A 17,474-nucleotide genomic window follows, 5' to 3' on the forward strand; every position below is an offset into this window, starting at 1 on the left:
GCTGGTTCCGCATTTATCGCCTGGCTGACCACTGAAGTTCAAATCAAAACATCGCTTGTAAGCTATGAACCTCAGAATGGACCAACAACTGTGCGTTTCTTTTTTTTTTAAATTCCACTTAGCAGCTCACTTAAAAGAAACAAAAATAAGATCAAATCAGACTTTCTTCATCCAACAACACAGCGGCACAAATAAGCAAACTGTGCTGTCTGGAGGGAAAAGTGCCCAATTTATGACGAAAAAAAAAACCTACCGGATTATTCTCTTGTGACGCCAAATCAACACTTCAACAGGTGTCGGGCCTGCTGCGCTTAGTGATAGTTGCTATGCAATTTTTTAATCAGGCCATTTTGGTTAAGTTTGTAGAAATGCAATCAATGACACGACTACATTTGAGCGCTATAAATAGAGTTGAATAATAAAATAAAGTGTAACAAATTCTTTCCCGTTGCCTCTGACAGCGAGTGAGCTAACCGAAAGCGCCACTTTGTGAGTCAGCATGACTCTATTACCGAACCTCCACTCCAATTTTTCTTTGACATTTACGTGTCTTGCGGGCGCTCGTGTGACCGAAGAGGCGACGCTGTTGAGAAGTGTAAGCTCTTCACGTCTGAGTGGCGAGCGGCTTGTGATAAAAGTAATTACAGCATTCAGCCGAGCATGTCGGAAACTCAGGTAAGCGCCGTCTCTCTGACACAATTATCCTCCCCGGCGACGGCTTTGCCCGTCTGTCGCTGACAATTACAATGTGGTGACGAACGTCGCCGAGTGAGCTGCTCTAATGTAAATAAGCACTTGTGCTAAGCTAGGATGGCGGAGCGCATTCTGGGCCAAATGATGTTCAACGCCGTGAGTGACATTCCCTCGTTAAATAACCTGCTAATGTTCACTACTGCCTTGAATATCAGCTATTACTCATCCTTTCATTCGGGCACTTCCAGAAACGCCGTGTGCCATCATCTTCATTAGAGATAATTAGCCCAATTAAGCCATTGTCGCTTTGCTTTTAGCTGATGAAGCTGAAAATTGCTTGATTTTCACCATCAGAAGCACTTCAACTCCAAAGAGACAAGGAGGCTGCTTTTGTGTGGTCAAAGATGTACATTTGTGCTCGTAGACAACTATTAGGAGTGAATAGCAAAAAAAAAACTGGTTATTTTGACATTTTGGCATCGTGCAGATCCGTGGAGCTCCCATTAAAAAAAAACATCTATGCACTGACAAAATAATTCCTCGAGTTAACTGAACAGCTTTTGAGAAGAACAAATAAAAGCAAAGAACTATTATTTTGCCTATAATGGAAGCATAAATGGTCAGTCAGCCTCGATGCTAGCCAGGAGGATTCCGAATACCGTATTTTCCGGACTATAAGTCGCTCCGGAGTATAAGTCGCACCAGCCATAAAATGCCCCAAAAAGTGAAAAAAACATATATAAGTCGCTCCGGAGTATAAGTCGCATTTTGGGGGGCAATTTATTCGACAAAATCCCACACCAAAAACAGTCATGAACGAGCAACAACAGGCTAAACAATAGCAACAACAGGCTAAATGATAGGTATGCTAACGTGACAAATACAAACAAAGAGCTGAGAACGGGCCTGACGTAACATATAGAGTGATTAAGGACAACTATTACATGAATAACATGTTTATAAAACCATCGGTGTCACTCCAATTCATTAAATAGCAACAACAGGCAAAATGATAGGTATGCTAACGTGACAAACACAAACAAAGAGCTGAGAACGGGCCAAATAATAATAAATAATAATAATAAATATAAGAGGAGCAAAAATAGAGCAAGTGTACATACAGCAGACAGTGGACTTGGATATGGTGCTTTAAAGTGTTAATTGCTTTATTTGATGTTTTCTCTATTTTTTATGTTTTGAATATGTTCAAGATAAAGATATAAAAGCATGTGAAGTGATCAACTATACTAAAAATAACATGGGAAGTAGTCAACTATACTTGTAAGTAAGTGATGTCTTAATGCGCAAGTAAAAATTTGTGAAATAAAACATATATAAGTCGCTCCTGAGTATAAGTCGCCCCCCCACCCAAACTATGAAAAAAAGCGCGACTTATAGTCCGGAAATTACGGTAAATGTTACCTTCTAGAAGGCCATGATGATAATGACAGCCCGCCCAGATGGTGTCGGCGCGCTCGCTTATGTTTTCCAGCACTAAAACATTTCACCTCCTGCAAGCAGCACACACACACACGAGCACATTAAATCATTCCGATTATTAAGATTTAATCGAATTTGATTTAATCAAGCTGTAAATAACGTACGGTTATTCAAAAAGAGGCTTCAATCTGTTTAATGCCACTCTAACTTGAAGTTTATTGTTAAGCTAAAGCTTGATGCTAATGCTAGCCAGCCTGCGAATCACAAAAATCCTCTTAAAATGGACGCCCATTGAAATGCATTGTGTTCACTTTCTTTGAATAGATTACAAAAAGGAGACAAGCGTTATGATCCCAATGTGCTCATGAGATAAAGTTAATCTCACGAGATACTTATCACCGTCTGTTTTTTGGGTGTTTTTTTTCCGGTTTCACCTACAAGGTCTGTGTTCATTTTCTTTTTGTCTAACATTAGCGGCAAAGTTGTTATGGATTAATGGCATGGCGGCCGCATGCAAAATCACCAGCGCGAGCAGCGGTACAGCATGTTAAATGATGAGCCATTATGGCGATTTTATAATGGAGCTGTAATTGCGCCTCGGCGGTACAGCTGCACCATTTTCACGGCAATTATTGCGCTTTTTCTGGCACCCGGCTTTTATCTGGACTTCTTTTCTTTCTCCTTTTCTTTCTCATCCATCTTAATTTTTCCATCAGGACATCCTCAACTTTATCTTCTGACTGTCATGGATGTGTTGGCTCCATTACATCATCAATGATGATCAAAAGACCATCAAAAAAGTTTGTTTACGATGGATGAAACTGGACTCCAACACAGTTTTTTTTCTTGGGGGGGGGACATAAAAGCATGCAACAAAATTATCAAATTTAGATTTTTTTTTTTTATACATGGACTATTTCCTTTTTTTTTTTTTTTTAAATAATATTTGTATTTTTTTAAATATTTTATATTTTTTCCCCTTTGGTATCTTTTGAACTGTAACGGTCTATCATAGTTTTTCTCATAATCATTTCCAAAAATTACAACAATTCTTTTGGGGAGGGGCACAAAAGCATGTAATAAAGTTAGTTTTTTGATACATTTCTTTATAATATTTTCACTTAATATTTTCCCCCCTCTGGTATCTTTTGAACTGCAACAGTCTATTATAGTTTTTCCTGAGAACAATTTCCAAAAATGCATAAATTTGCAAATTTTGGGTTAACAGGGAATGTGCCAACATGTGATTAGCTAATCAGCGGGTCCCCACTTCGGCGCTACATGATAGGCCGGATGCTGAGTGTATAATCACAAAACTAGATGAATATCAGGTACGTGCGCTTGTGTGTACGTGGCTGAATTATGAGCTTGCGAATGAGCTGGAACCCCGAGTGCATTGGTACGGGTGGCCTACATTTGCATAAGTGACGGAATAATGGATGTTTGATTGCACTGAGGTGGATCAGCGTGACCTTTTCGATTTACACGAGGGCTATATGTAAAGTAGCAAACTCAAACAGATTGATGGTGTTTTTGTAGAAAAATACAAAAAAGGTCTCACCTCACGTTCAAAAACGTCAAGAGGCCATTTGGATTAAAAGGACGGCTGAATTGTACGATTTTAAATTGACACTGCTTTGACTTCAACGTGTACATATAAATCACAGCCATGTGGTCACTGTGAGATTACTGATAAATCTTTTAAAACATTACAGAGCACTTACCTGTCCCAAACTAGCACGCTAAATCAAATTATACTGGCTCTGCTTGGACTATCCGTGTCAGCTCACGGCAAAAGCTTTACCGATATTTACTTCGATTACTGCATCTAAAAACACTGGCAGGAGTGTTGTGTGAAACGGCTCGACGCAATTTCCATATTATGTGTTTTTCTAGGAGACATATTTGAGCTCATTTCAATTTTATGATAATCACAAACTCAAACCACCTTGGCCTCGGTGGCCCGAGCTACCGGCTGTATAATTTAATTGACGAGAGAGGTCCCGAGGTGATAAATAATAACACAGCCCAACCTTTCGGAGTTTACAAATGTTAAATAACGAGTCTCGGGTCGAGCTTTAACTGCATATAGGATTTTTTTTTTTATTTGAGTGTAAGTCTGGGGATCACTGGCCTTAGTCTCCTTTATTTTGTAAAATGAAATGCGACTCCACAGCAACTCAAATGGAAGCTCCGGCGTTGAGACAATATTAAAAACCCACCCAGGGAGACAGGAAAAAAAAAAAATGAAGACAATTTACAGTGTAAGTCTCCTAAATCAACGCGGCTCCCCCCCTCCCACACTGATTGTGGCTAGAGCACGCTGGGTCCGCATTTGGCTGAAAGATGATCAGATATTTGGCTCTGCGTGCCGTCTAACCGTCACAGTTGCGGCTATAACCTGGAAGAGCCTATTAAGGCAACTCCACCACATGCGGCGTCTGATGTCCAACGTTCGCTATCGTGGAAGTGAAGAACATGCACTGCCTTAAACTGCTTTTGATTTATTTTGCGTTCACCTTTCTGCCCCGACGGTCCTTGACAATATTTCTGGGATCAGAGAGCCATTTATCATAATGAAAAAGCCTTTCCAGCAGCACTAAAATTCCCTGGACAAAGCTGCCTGGGGAAAGTAAGGCCTTTTCTTTTCATCATAACAACAATCTCATTTTTCTGGGCTTTCTGAGTCAGTCTGTTAAAAGCTGACTTGTTTGGTAAGATCAAAATTATGACAGCTCATAACTTGAAACAGACTCGCTTGTATCTCAAGTGCTAAAATTGAGAATGAGGGAGCTCTCTCGCCTGCCTATCTGAATGCCTCCTCTCAAGATGAGCATTTTTCCATTTGCCTCCCTCACCCCTTCCTCCCATTAAGTCCTCTCTCTCTCTCTCTCCGTCCACCCCCACCTGCCTCCGCCTATCTCACAGGCTCTTCTTATCAGATGGCCAGTGAAGCGTAACGAAGATGTCTGCACTGAAGACAACAGCCAAGGAGCAAAAGCTGTGAAATGCAGGCAGACCAGTGAAGCGACGCCAAGGGGCATAATTTAAAGCTATATGCGGGATTAAAAAAAAAAGAAAAAAAAGATTATTGGGTGGCCTGGGTATGGTATTAGACATTACGAAACGCTGAACATCTCCTCGGGGTCTACAGTGGTGAGAGGCGGTCAAACTAAGCTCATGATCATTTTTACAATGTCATAATGGAAGCTGAGATGGAGACATTAGTTTTTTTTTCCGATATACTGTGTCTGTAACAAACACAGGGGCGTGTAGAGGTGGGGGGCCGAGTGGGCAGCGGTTCCCGGCATCCACCATGGGGGGGCAACATCCGTCATAAAACAGTCAAAAAACTGTCTCAAATAAAAAGAATCACAAGAAGTGCATTAACATAATGGAGAATAATGATGGTGGATATCTTGGCTTGCAACCTTCATTACTTCAGTGAACCTTCTCTGCCCCGAGCTTCATATTTTATTAAATAGTCTCTTGCAAAATATTCATTTTATGCCATATGCTCAGCCGTAAGTTTAACCTTTCATTACCATGGTAACAGCCGACCAGTGAGCAAAGGATGTCAGTTTTGACACCACTGGAAATATTGACGAGAGTATTTGACGTGGATGCAAAAGTCTACACACCCCTGTTCAAATGCCAGATTTGCAGCAAAACCTTCAGGAAAGGAAATAAAAATAAACAATTGAGATCCTGAACCTCTTATAACTCATCATACACCTGCCAACATTCAAAGTGCCTCGGATGAAATTTGGCAAACAAAAATTCCTTCAAACAGACAAAACTTAAAAAAGTTCACATCCAAAGTTATTTCGAGATGCTTGACACAGATAGTTAATTAGCCATATTTGATCTTAAAGAAGAGTGACAGAAGTGTGTGTTCGTGATTACTTCTTTAATCTCGCTAAATTGCTTTTCTCTATCGCCAAAATTGTTTGTTGGAGGTCCGGTTAGTGGGTCGGATAGCTCTTGATTGCGGTGTTCGAGTAAGTGGACACACTTATTCTCATTAGGTCCTCACTTTCTTCCTCCGTCATTGAGGATACCAGCCTCCTGCTGATTCGTTGGAGCGCCTTCAAGGACGTATTTGTCCAAACGAGCCGGCTCGACGGAGGAGGAACTGTCCAACGGAGCATGTGTATTTTTTTTCATGCGGTCAGGGAGGTCAAAGTCGAGTGTCGCCCAATCCAATTAACAGAGCAGAAAGTTGCTGTGAACTTGATTTGAAAATAACCCGAGTTAACTTTAAACGTTTCCTTGGTGAAGCTGTCACGGGGGTGTCTTGTTGGCTAAACCAAAGCTACTCATTTTAGTAGTTGAATAAATACAAAGGTTTGGAGTCAATGAATAATCGTTTTTTAATGGCGATTTCAATCTTGTCAAATAAATGTTAATTAAACGACTGCAGTAAAGGCCCGTTTATCCAAGAGGGCGTTGAGCTCAAATGCGAAGACATTTAGCCACTCTTTATTTTCGGATGACTTTAATTAACTTCCAAGGGCGGCACAAAATGTGACCTTTCCCAACTGACAGTGTGAATACCTGTAAATGAGTTTCTTTACAGAGAATGGATTTAAACGCCCTTCTAAAATGTGCCGAGTTGATCTGTGTAATTTGTTACTTATATTGTTTATCATTTAGGAAGTAGCAGCTTTGTTGTCATGTTAAAGCTCAGCCTGGGAACTGAGTTAATGTGGCAGATTTATTAAGCCCTCAAGCCAAAGGAGTAGATATACTGCCTTGTTTGTCTCCTACATGGAGCTGTGCAGCTCTCGGGCCTACTCACAAAAAAAAAAAAGCAAATCTGAAGCTAATCCTCCTGTCACTCTGCTAAATCTTCGACGGGATACCATCTGATGCCAACGGGCTCAAGCAGAGACAAGAGCCATTCAATTTATTACATTTGCGAAGCTAACATTCTAGCTAGCTTACCTGTTCAAGTTAACTTTTAAGTCGTGTTGAGTTGGCTAAATTTTATGTGGTCAGTTGTAAATCACCTTTAGAGATCATTTCTGTGTTATTTGTGTTTTAAAGTGATTAAATAATAAAAGAAAATGTCAGCTTCATATTTTGGATTAGCGATCTGCTGTGGAGCAATAGCTACTTGTCACATAGCGACTTGAAGTTGAGACTTTTATGTAATTGCATCATTTGTAGGGGTTAAAAGAATGTTCCTAATAAGAGACGAAAAGTCGCTCTCATATTTGTCGAGCCCGATTTCTCATTTCTCGCTGCAGAATGCCAATTTGAAATGAGGGTGGCGCTTTGGGGATTTCAAATGACGAGATTCGCAAGCGTGCACCTCACCGCATTCTAAACATAGCTCAGAGGAATCGATTATCACGTCCCGGCCATTCTTCCAAGACACGTATCGCAATCACACCACCTTTGATTAATGTCTTGATCGACGCTTCTAATTCAGTGTAAAGTGCACAAGTGAATTAGACGAGGTGATATCGGCACCTTGTTTACTCTTCGTCGCTCATCACGGTCCGGCCGAAAGCCGAGAGAGAGCGAGAGAGCTCTGCTTCGTTACTTTGAAACCACGGATCAATACGGAGCCGTCCACAGTGATCTGAACTCTGGCTAAACTAATTGGCTCTCGCCGCATGCCGCTCGCGCCCGCTGAAAGCACAATGAGTAGACGGAGGCCTTCTCACCTTCTTTGACAGAAACCTGTTGTGCGACTGACCGTAAGAGCAGCTCGCCTCGGGAAAAACATTCCTGGGGGAGTCGAAAGGTTCTAACGGCGGTCGGGTATTCTCCCTCAGCATGATCTCCGATCCGAGTATGCAGCCTGCTATTCCTAACAATTTGGTTGCCTCGTTACCTCCACCAAGGAGGCCTTCAACGCCTTGCTAGGAGTATTAGCTTCTAGAAAATTCTCCTTTTATTGTAACTATGAAATCCCAAAACCCTTGTTTCCAATCAAAACCCAAACCTCAGTCACAGATTGCCCAGGCGTGCGGCCGTGTATAAATAAACGTATGCTAATATTTATCCCGCAGTTTACACAATCACGCTCAAGGAGCTTTGCTTGTGGATGTATGAGGAAATGTCCGTGTCGTCTTTATTAAGAGGCAATCAAAAACATAAACAATGCGCTGGCTTACTGATTGTGAATGCGTGCGAGCGTGGTTTTCTTTATTCACCGTTTCCGTTCCTGGTCTTTGTTGTGTTAATCACACCACTCAGGTCCAGGCCTGCTATTATCATCATCGTCACCGGGCCGCATTTACTCGCTTCATCAGGTGTCGTTCTTCTCAGCCCGGCCTTGACAATAGAGGCTCTTTCTGTATATGTTAAAAGGCGCGGCTTGTTGTACACTAGGTCCTGACCTATGTGGATTATAGTTAATAAATGTAATCATTAATATCTGAAATAAAATTCCAATAACCAAAGATATACTAAATATTGGAGTGAACCAGTTGGCACAAACCTTTCCGGGGTCTGCTGGAATTTTTTGATAATAATAGAAAGCCTACCAGGAATTCTGAAATGTATTTGTCTAATTAGAGGCACTTTAAATGGCAGCACTTAGGTGGTGAATCCCAGCACACTTACGTGCAGCACTTATGCGGTACACATTTATGCAACCTCATGACTTGTTTGTTTTTACTCCCACTCTCTTTTTTTTTTTCCAATTGAGTTATACAGATTATGATTCAATTTATCTTGCTGTCATGTCTAAAATATCACAACAGCTGGAATTTGACAGGGTGTGTTGACTTTTTATAACCGCCGTATTATTTCAGACGCTATTTTTAAAGTCTCACATTTGAAGATACTGACTTGAAGTGTTATGGGAGAGTGTGTTCTTTGTGCAAATGACTCGAACCTTTTTAGTGGCGGCGCATGGAAAAAAAAAATCCATTAGAGCTACTCGGATCAATCAAGGCATCAGCAGGACTGCCGGCTGGAAGAAAGCGTGACCTACAATTCAACAGGCGTCCATGCAGAGCAGAAAGAGAATCAAAACGATACAAAACAGCTTCTTGTGCTTCCGAAACTCATCAGGGGGAATGTGGTCATGTTTTATCCTGAGGCGCAGGAACTAAATGAGACTTTTTTTTTTTCAATTCAACCTTACAGTGACGGCTTTGTAAAATAATCTTGCCCAAGAACGATTTGACATGATGTCATATCGTTTCAATCGAAGCAAGCGACAGCTCATCGCAGAAGATCAAGAATACATGAATGTGAGAACTGTCTAAATGTGTTTTGTGTTACAAATATCAATTCAACTATTTGTATGTGGATTAAATTCAACACTTTTTGAAAGTAATTGCTTCATTGTGAGTCAAAACCAGAGCACGAGTTTCACGTGAGGCACCCACAACTTGCTCGGAGAAGAAAAAAAAAAACACACACACAGAAGCTTCTCCACCTCTTCAACTCAAAGCGTATCAGACAGATGTCCTTTTCAACGGCAACTCTTTGATTTTCACGCCTTGAATGGACGCTCGTTCCCACGCTCCTCTAATTAAGATCCCGTTGCCGGGGAGCTGATGTTAATTCACAGGTGTCTGCTCCCCTGCCCAGTCACCATGGCAACCACAAGGTATGCCGTTTAATCCATAACACACACTCACGCACATTTCGGCCCTCACGTTATCTGGACTGATTAATCTGAGCAAACGTTGTTCATTGCGCTGTCGACTACGTGAAGCTGAGAGGGAATGTAAAGGCTTGTTCGCAAAAAGCCTCTAAATGACTCAATATTTTCTCACTAATGTGCAAAAACAACCCAATATGAAGAAACAAAAACAATTCACAGGCGGTATTTCTAATTACACCTTTCAAATTATACCTTGCACAACACTCATTTAAAGCACTAAACTGCTGAACCAACATTTAAAATGCAAGAACTCATTTTGTGCATGTTTTTAAATTAAAAAAAAAAATCTACTTACTCAGATTTTAACACGATATTCGGAAATGTTTTCCAGCATGTCACTCCAAGTTGTCCTGGATACGACCCATCTAGAATGAGAAGAGATTGTCAAATTAAAAGCTGCGTTTTAAACATTTTGAGATGACACAAATTTACTAAATATTCATGCACCTCAAAAGAACTGTCAATGATGCGGAAGGAAAATAAATAAAATCACTCTTAGGTACTTGCCATGTTCTCTTCTTCACAATCAAAGCCTCAGTTTGAGGCGCTACATGGTGAGCCAAATAACTACACAAGTTAGCAAACAACAAAGTGAAATACGATGCTAACTACACGAGTTAGCTAACAAAGTGAGGAGTAAACTGATAGGACGCTAACTCCACAAGTTAGCAAACAATAGACAGAACAAAAAAGACTAACTACACAATATAAACAAACGTGGAAGGAGTGAAATGAATGACTGAAATCTTACCTGTTCAAGTTAGCAAACATGAGACCAAAAAACTGTTGTGTTTTGTTCAAGATGTGCGACGTTGAGCGAGGAAACAAAAACGAGGAGGAACAGTTGGGTCGTTATTGTTTAATGGCGGCCAGGACGCAACAACCAAAATTTACATCGTCTGAAAGAGGCGGGAAAGCGAAAGGATGTCGTTATAAGGTCTGCTGTCACCTGACCATTTGGTATGGTCACCTGACCATTTGGTATGGTCACCTGACCATTTGGTATGGTCACCTGACCATTTGGTATGGTCACCTGACCATTTGGTATGGTCACCTGACTATTTGGTATGGTCACCTGACCTGTGTACGTGTATTGGAAGGTTACAAAGCTCTGTGTGCTTTTTAAAAAAGCGTTTCTGTAGCACTTTGAGATGTTCTTAAAATGTAAAATGCAATATAAATACAATTTATTATTATTATTATTATTATTATTATTATTATTATTATTATTATTATTATTATTATTATTGAGCAGTTATGTTTATATAAAATAATAAGAGGATTTGCACATATATGAACATGAAAAAGTATGAGTTTGTCTAACCTTATAAAATATGTACACGTTGCTGTTTCTCCCATTTTTAGAAAAATGGTGGAAAGTAAAAATAAAAATGTAAAAGAAGACATTTTGAGGTGGATTTGTTGAGCGGAGCATCACATCACAATGTTTTCCCTGCACTTTAAATAATTTGACAATAACAAGCGACCCAGCTAGCAGCCTAATATGCCGGAAATAAAGTCTGCATGATGTTGCTCAACCCGCTTTCATTTCCAAGTAGCCTTTATTGTTTTGTTATATGTGTGTGCGTGTTTTTTTTCCAAACCGCCATGGAGGGGATGTTACAGAGATGGCCAAATAAAAATCAAGGTGAATGAATCTCCATCACTCCAGCAGGTTTGGTATAAAAGCCAAGCTCGACAATCGCTAACAATTAGTGTCTCATTAGTTTCATGCTCAATCAATCACTTTGCCAGTCTGTATTTAAGGTTTCCCCCCTCCCTCGCTTGGATTAAAGGTTCGCCCCTTTGTTGCCATGGCAACCCATGCCGGATAGTCACCTCCGGTGATCTGCACAATGTCGGATGCTTCAGGGAGCTCTCATGCTTCTTTTTCAGGCTCTTGTAAAAGTTTATCACTCTCACTTTGCGCTTAACTAACCTGAACAACGAGGTTGTAAAAGCTGACACGAGAAAATCAGACATAAAAGAATTTGCAGGAACTGCTGGCAAGTATTGGCTTGTGTGACAGCAATCGCCCCAATATGCGTTTAACAGGCGACCAGTGCAGGATGAATTTCAAATGGATTCCCATAACGTGTTCATTTGCTCTCGAGCTTGAAGTAGTCACAGTCAAGTGTTGCAGGTGTAATGCCGGAAGGAGAAAGTAAAACACTTCAGAGCAATCATACTGGCTGGCAATCTAAACAGCAATACTGAACCTCTCCCAAACACACTTATTTCATTCCTTCACTCAGAAGAGAGTCTGCTCCCGGGTTGCCATAGCGATCCCAAAGCCAATAAGAGCCATGAACCTTTCCTCCGCGTTGCCAAGAAAGCCAGGGATACAAATTGCCCCAATCAAATTTGCCCTCGGGTGTATAGCTTTCCATTCCGTCAGCGCCGCATCTCAGATGGTCGCTCTGCCGCCTCGCCAGATGACAAAATTACAAATCAATTTGCAAACTGGGAAAGGGACGGAAATGAACAATGGTGCCTATTGGGGAAACCCATCTTTGTTTCTGTAAATCAAACAAAAGAAAGTCCCTTTTTAGTGTGTGTGTAGGGGGGGGGGGGTGAACAGGACTTGAGTCTTCAGTGAGGCAGCTTCGCTTGAACTCACTGGCTTGATGATTCACGATGAATCATGTTCATTCATTGAACTCAAATATACTTCTGTGAAAAGACCTTTGAAGGTGCATACACACACACACACACACCCGTGAGGATACTCAGCTAAGGAGAAGACAAGAATAAAGTGTTTGCTATTACTGGGATAAGAACTATGCAACAATCCACTTCAAGTTGGTCAAGTGTTTTTATTTTAATTCATTAAATTGCTTACTTTTTCCGCTACAACAGTTACACCAATCACTTGTAAAACAGAGGTCCACTTAAAAAAAAAAAAATCACAGGAGTAGCGCAAACTCGACATTGCCGTACACACCTCCGCTACCGCAAACGACCAGATTAGAATTCTGTCTGGTTGACCTTGTGACTTTTAATTATTTGTACGCAAGACTGAGTCACATCAGCTGTTTAAAACGTACAGATTTCTATAGAAGCTTTTGAGTGAGCTCCTTTTTTTCTGTTTTTGCTCCAAAACACTTACGGATTTAGTTGCATGCGAGTGAGGCCAAGATGTAACGTTGGCTGTCACCATGCAGGTGAATCACTAGCACAAGTAGAGAAAAACAGTACATACCTTTTTTTTTTTTTTAAACAACATGCGTACATGACACATAGAGAATGAACAACTTTTGACTGAACGTCATGCTCATCTCAGTGACTCACACATACAGGCAAACAGTGGCCAAAACATTAGGTACAGTAGCAACCAAGAATGAACTTGTTTTAGTCACCCTTAGCACATCTGCTAACCTGATATGAATCTCTCTTTTCAGGATTTTGTGTTACGTTATTGTGAGGTATGATCCGACTTTTACTCTGTTCTTAAATAAGTAAAGCCAAAAGCAAATGATCTGCAGGAATTGCTGGCGAGTACTGGCTGCGAGTGACAACAATCTCCTCTAAATTGTCCTAGCCTCATCTATGGGGAAGGTTGGATTTTTTTTTTTTTTTGAAGCTTTTCATACAGAAAAAGTCAATCAGTCCATAGGAGGGAGGGTAAAAAAAAAAAATTGTAGCTTTGTTTTGCTAAAGGTGTACCTAATGTAGTGTCCAGTATAGAATCGTAAGGCTTTGGCGCAATATTTTTAAGCAAGCGTTCATGCCATGCAAAATGCTACACTTACATTGTCGTTCTATTATTTATTTATTTTTTTGCTTGTTTGTTCCCCTCCGCCCGGATCAAAGCATCATTTGCACATCAGGACGTGGAGCTGCATCAAAGCAGAGGAAAGTGGACAAGGGGGGGGGTCCTCACAAAAGCGTCTTTGTGCACGAATACACACAGCTTGTGGCCGAGGCGTCACACAATCAAAATCAGGGCATGAGACACACAGTGATGTGCGCAGTGAGGGGCGGGGGGAAGGTTTGGGGGAAGTCCATACCTGGCAACCTCATTTGTTTGGTTTGAGGAGACACATTGGCTACAAGGGGGGGTTTGAGAACCAAGAGACATCAAAACTTGCTACTGAGAAGGAATGCTTGAGAAGGTGGAAAGGCCTCCTAACATACACGAAAAAGTTGTGGAGCAGTGCAAAGAACTCATAAAGGTCCATGAGTGGATTCTGGTTGCTTTTTGGAGCCTAGACCCCCGAGAGCAGCTTGCTCAGCAGGACCTCCCGCTCACCCAGCAGAGTGTTCCTTTTGAGGCTGGTGCCTTTGTTGACCACCTTGAGCTTGAGCGACAGGTTCTTGACCTGCAGCGGCCCGACGTCGTCGAAGAAGAAGTCCTCGTTGAAGACAGGGTTGCGACTGTTCTTGATGATGTTGCTACGTTGCTTCTGCATCTTGCCGGGTTTCAGGTAGACGGACACGCAGCAGTTGATGCTCTTGATGTCAAAGTGTTTGTCGTAGAGGTTCTCGGCCGCCAGGACGCGGACGCGCAGGCGGGAGGTACCGGCGTCGTAATGGGCGCTGATGCGAACACTGCCGCCCTTGTGGAGGTTGACCGTGTGCTCGCGCTGTGAGCTGTGCTCCGGAGCCGGCGCACCTCCGTGGTGGAAGGACGGGATGTGCAGCCGGCGCTGGACGCAGGGGCTGGGCTCGGCCGAGCTGCACTCGTCGGTGGAGAGGGAGCTGTGGCGAGCGAAGGAGCGCTTGGCTTTCGCCACCTTGGCCTGGGTCTCGTGCGAGAAGATCTTGAGCAGCGAGGCCGAGCGAGATAGTAGCGGCGAGCTGAAGGGCGACGACTCGGCCGAGGAGCAGGTGTCGCTCTCGCCGCCGCTGAAGTAGCGGTACGGGTTCATGTGGGAGGAGTTGAAGTCGGCCGGGTTCAGGTGGTTGCCGGCTCCGCCCCCGGCTCCGTCGCCCTTGCCCGGGGTCTTCCTCTGGCTGTTGGGGGAGGTCATGGGACTGGTGATGTCACAGTGGAAGAGCGATTCCTTGCGACGAGTGTGGGGGCTCTCCTTCAAGGTGGTGAAGCCGTAAGAGGTTTGGGTCTTGGGCACGTAGGGGAGAGACATGGCGGTCTGCGACTGGGGGTCAGCGTTGGTGTCCCCGGCGATGACGTCATCGGCGCTCTCGATCTGAATGATGTGGCGGTTGGCCGCCTTCAGGAGGTTCTTTGTGTCTCCCACCATTTTGACCACCAGACGGGGACTTTTGGGGCCGCTGATCTTCCTCCCGCCGCTAATGATTTGCTCCGACGTGGAAGGCTGCAGGGCCTCCTTCGGCTTCACCGTCTCAGGTTCGGGAGGACAGCTGACTAACTTGGGCGGGATGAAGAAGTCCGGGATCTTGTCTGGCGTGAGGACGTTAGAGTAGGGCGTCGCCGCACCTTTATTGTCATCGTTCTCCCCGTGCCGCAGCACGCCAGTTTCCACCGAGCCGCGGATCTTATCCAAAACCCACATGGTGCCCCACCTCCCGGACGGCGGGCCGTGTGGGCGTGAGCAGCAGTGCAATGAGCTGGAGCTGCAGCTAATAAAACACAAGGGGTTGTAAATCACGAGTCTACTGGGAGCACTGACAAAAATAACATTGGTTTTGTAGCTTTTCGCCTGCGGCACTTGAAAGGCGACCAATCACTTTTACAGGTAACAGACTGACTGTGTACTCCCTAATAACTTTTATACTTTTACTCCCTACATTTGATGTCATCTATCATTACTTTTGAATCCTGACATTCAAATTAAGATGATATTGATTGTGGATTGGGGGGGGGGGGGGGGGGGGGGCATATGCCCTCCTACTGGCATAAATGAGAACATGCAAGAACCCTACTTTCTGCACTTGGCACCTACTCGGGAGCTTTTTTTTTTTCTAGAAGACTTTAGGTATCAACATATGCAAAAAAGTCAAACTACACAATATTAGGTACAGATGCACAATCCAATAAGAGCCAATACAAAACCTGAGTCAACAACTGAACTACATCATATACGACTTACTGATATTTTTTTTATATTTTAATATGTTAATTAAATAAAATGGGTTGAAATGTACATTTTAAAATATTTTATCTAATAAAATAAACAAAATAAAGACTAGAATAAAGTAAATAAATAAATAAAGTAGAAAATGTACATTTTAAAATATTTTATCTAATAAAATTAACAAAATAAAGACTAGAATAAAGTACTTTGGCTTTACTTTTTTCACTTACAATGTTATCATAATATGTATATACACAAAAAAAAATGAAAGCTTATATACTCACAATGTTATGGGGGGAAAACGACAGATGATTTTGGCTCCTCTCGCTTCTTGCAGCCAGCCACAGGTGATGAGAATGAGCGCTTAGCACGGTGTGGCGCGGAGCTCCGGGTGCGAGCTTTATATATGCAACACCACAGTCGGGGTGACCAATCAGCTTGAGCCATGTCTATTTGTGTGACACACACACACACACACACACACATGCACACATGCACACACAACAATACCTATTCTTAGAGCATGTCAAGTATTTGCTTCCTGCACACAACACAATGACAGCTTTAATGAGGACAATTACGACGCACATCTTTGGATTTAAATCAACTTGTAAATAGCCAAATATATTTTCCAATCATGCGGGGACATCATTTAGGATTAAATACACACACATACTGAATATATGTGAGTGGCAAATAAAAAAAATGTGAAGAAATTTGTTAAAAAAAATGGGAAAATCAGGTGTCACATTGTGGCTGTTTATCAATAAGCATTTTGACCACTATATATGTCAGCGTAAAGTCCAAGCAGAATATTAAACAAACACGTTGCGAAATAAATATTTCACATCTGCTCTCATATTGAATGGTAGGAGATCATATGAAGCGTTTTGCGAGCGTATCATTGGAATAAGCGTAGATGCACCTGCTGTCTTTCAATTTGAGCAACTTTTCTCAGTTCATTATACAAGCAGTGACCACACTTGTGCAAAGGTCTCGGGCCTCCACCAGCGTGCCACATGCTGCATCACCTGGTCCAATGACACATTTCCTTTACTGTACTAATGCCCAAACTTGTTCAAGCTTCTTTTATTCATTAATGCATCTAATGGGTTAGGTGTAACTTATACAGTGTGATTCTATATAAGGAGAGCCTCAAACCGGGTCATCTGGGTCGAAGGACAGGAACAGAAGACAGAAAAGAGAAGGTCGGACTTAAATGTCTGGTATGTAGACGTCGCCACGGCAACATGAGCACAAGCGGCAGGCTGGGTGTAAGCCGGGTCGAAGCGGAAATGGACAAGAGCGGCCATATGACGTACCCAGGCTAAAAATGGATACCGCGACATGTCAATCATTTCACGGGAAAACACTTTACCTCCGACTGCGTGTACTTTCCATACAGCCTTTTACTTTCATCTACGGTCTCAGCCACTTCCTTTCTACATCCCTTGACAGGTTTCCATGAAGTAGTACAGAGAACCTGTCCACTTAAACAAAAAAAAAATGTGTCTAGTTATGTGCTCAAAAGCCATGTCTAATATAAAAGTCTTGCTTTGGCGCCATCTTGTGGCCATGCAATTATTTTGAAGTCAGGGGAGAAGCTTCATTGTGTCAGGCCTATGTAGTCTTTTGTATTTGTTTCTTTCTGTCATCTTGTGACATTTGTAGGCAATTACAAACCTTTTTTGTACCCATATCCAAGTTTG

At 42.3% G+C, this 17,474-nt stretch overlaps 1 protein-coding gene across 1 annotated transcript; it reads right to left on the bottom strand.

Annotated features, from left to right (window-relative positions):
- Nucleotides 1-12,562: 12,562 nt before the first annotated feature.
- Nucleotides 12,563-16,207, bottom strand: LOC125972351 (C2 calcium-dependent domain-containing protein 4C). The gene is made up of 2 exons (XM_049725990.1): nucleotides 16,050-16,207; nucleotides 12,563-15,310 (listed from the first exon to the last, which is right to left on the bottom strand). Exon 2 carries the CDS (start codon nucleotides 15,241-15,243, stop codon nucleotides 13,975-13,977), a length of 1,269 nt encoding a protein of 422 aa, XP_049581947.1. The 5' UTR covers nucleotides 15,244-15,310; nucleotides 16,050-16,207; the 3' UTR covers nucleotides 12,563-13,974.
- Between the last annotated feature and the right edge of the window lie 1,267 nt (nucleotides 16,208-17,474).

Source organism: Syngnathus scovelli, chromosome 10 (assembly GCF_024217435.2).
Source record: "Syngnathus scovelli strain Florida chromosome 10, RoL_Ssco_1.2, whole genome shotgun sequence".
Classification (NCBI taxonomy): domain Eukaryota; kingdom Metazoa; phylum Chordata; class Actinopteri; order Syngnathiformes; family Syngnathidae; genus Syngnathus; species Syngnathus scovelli.

Coding starts and splice junctions, on each gene's coding strand:
- LOC125972351 (XM_049725990.1), bottom strand. CDS start 15,243: ATGTGGGTTTTGGATAAGATCCGCGGCTCGGTGGAAACTGGCGTGCTG.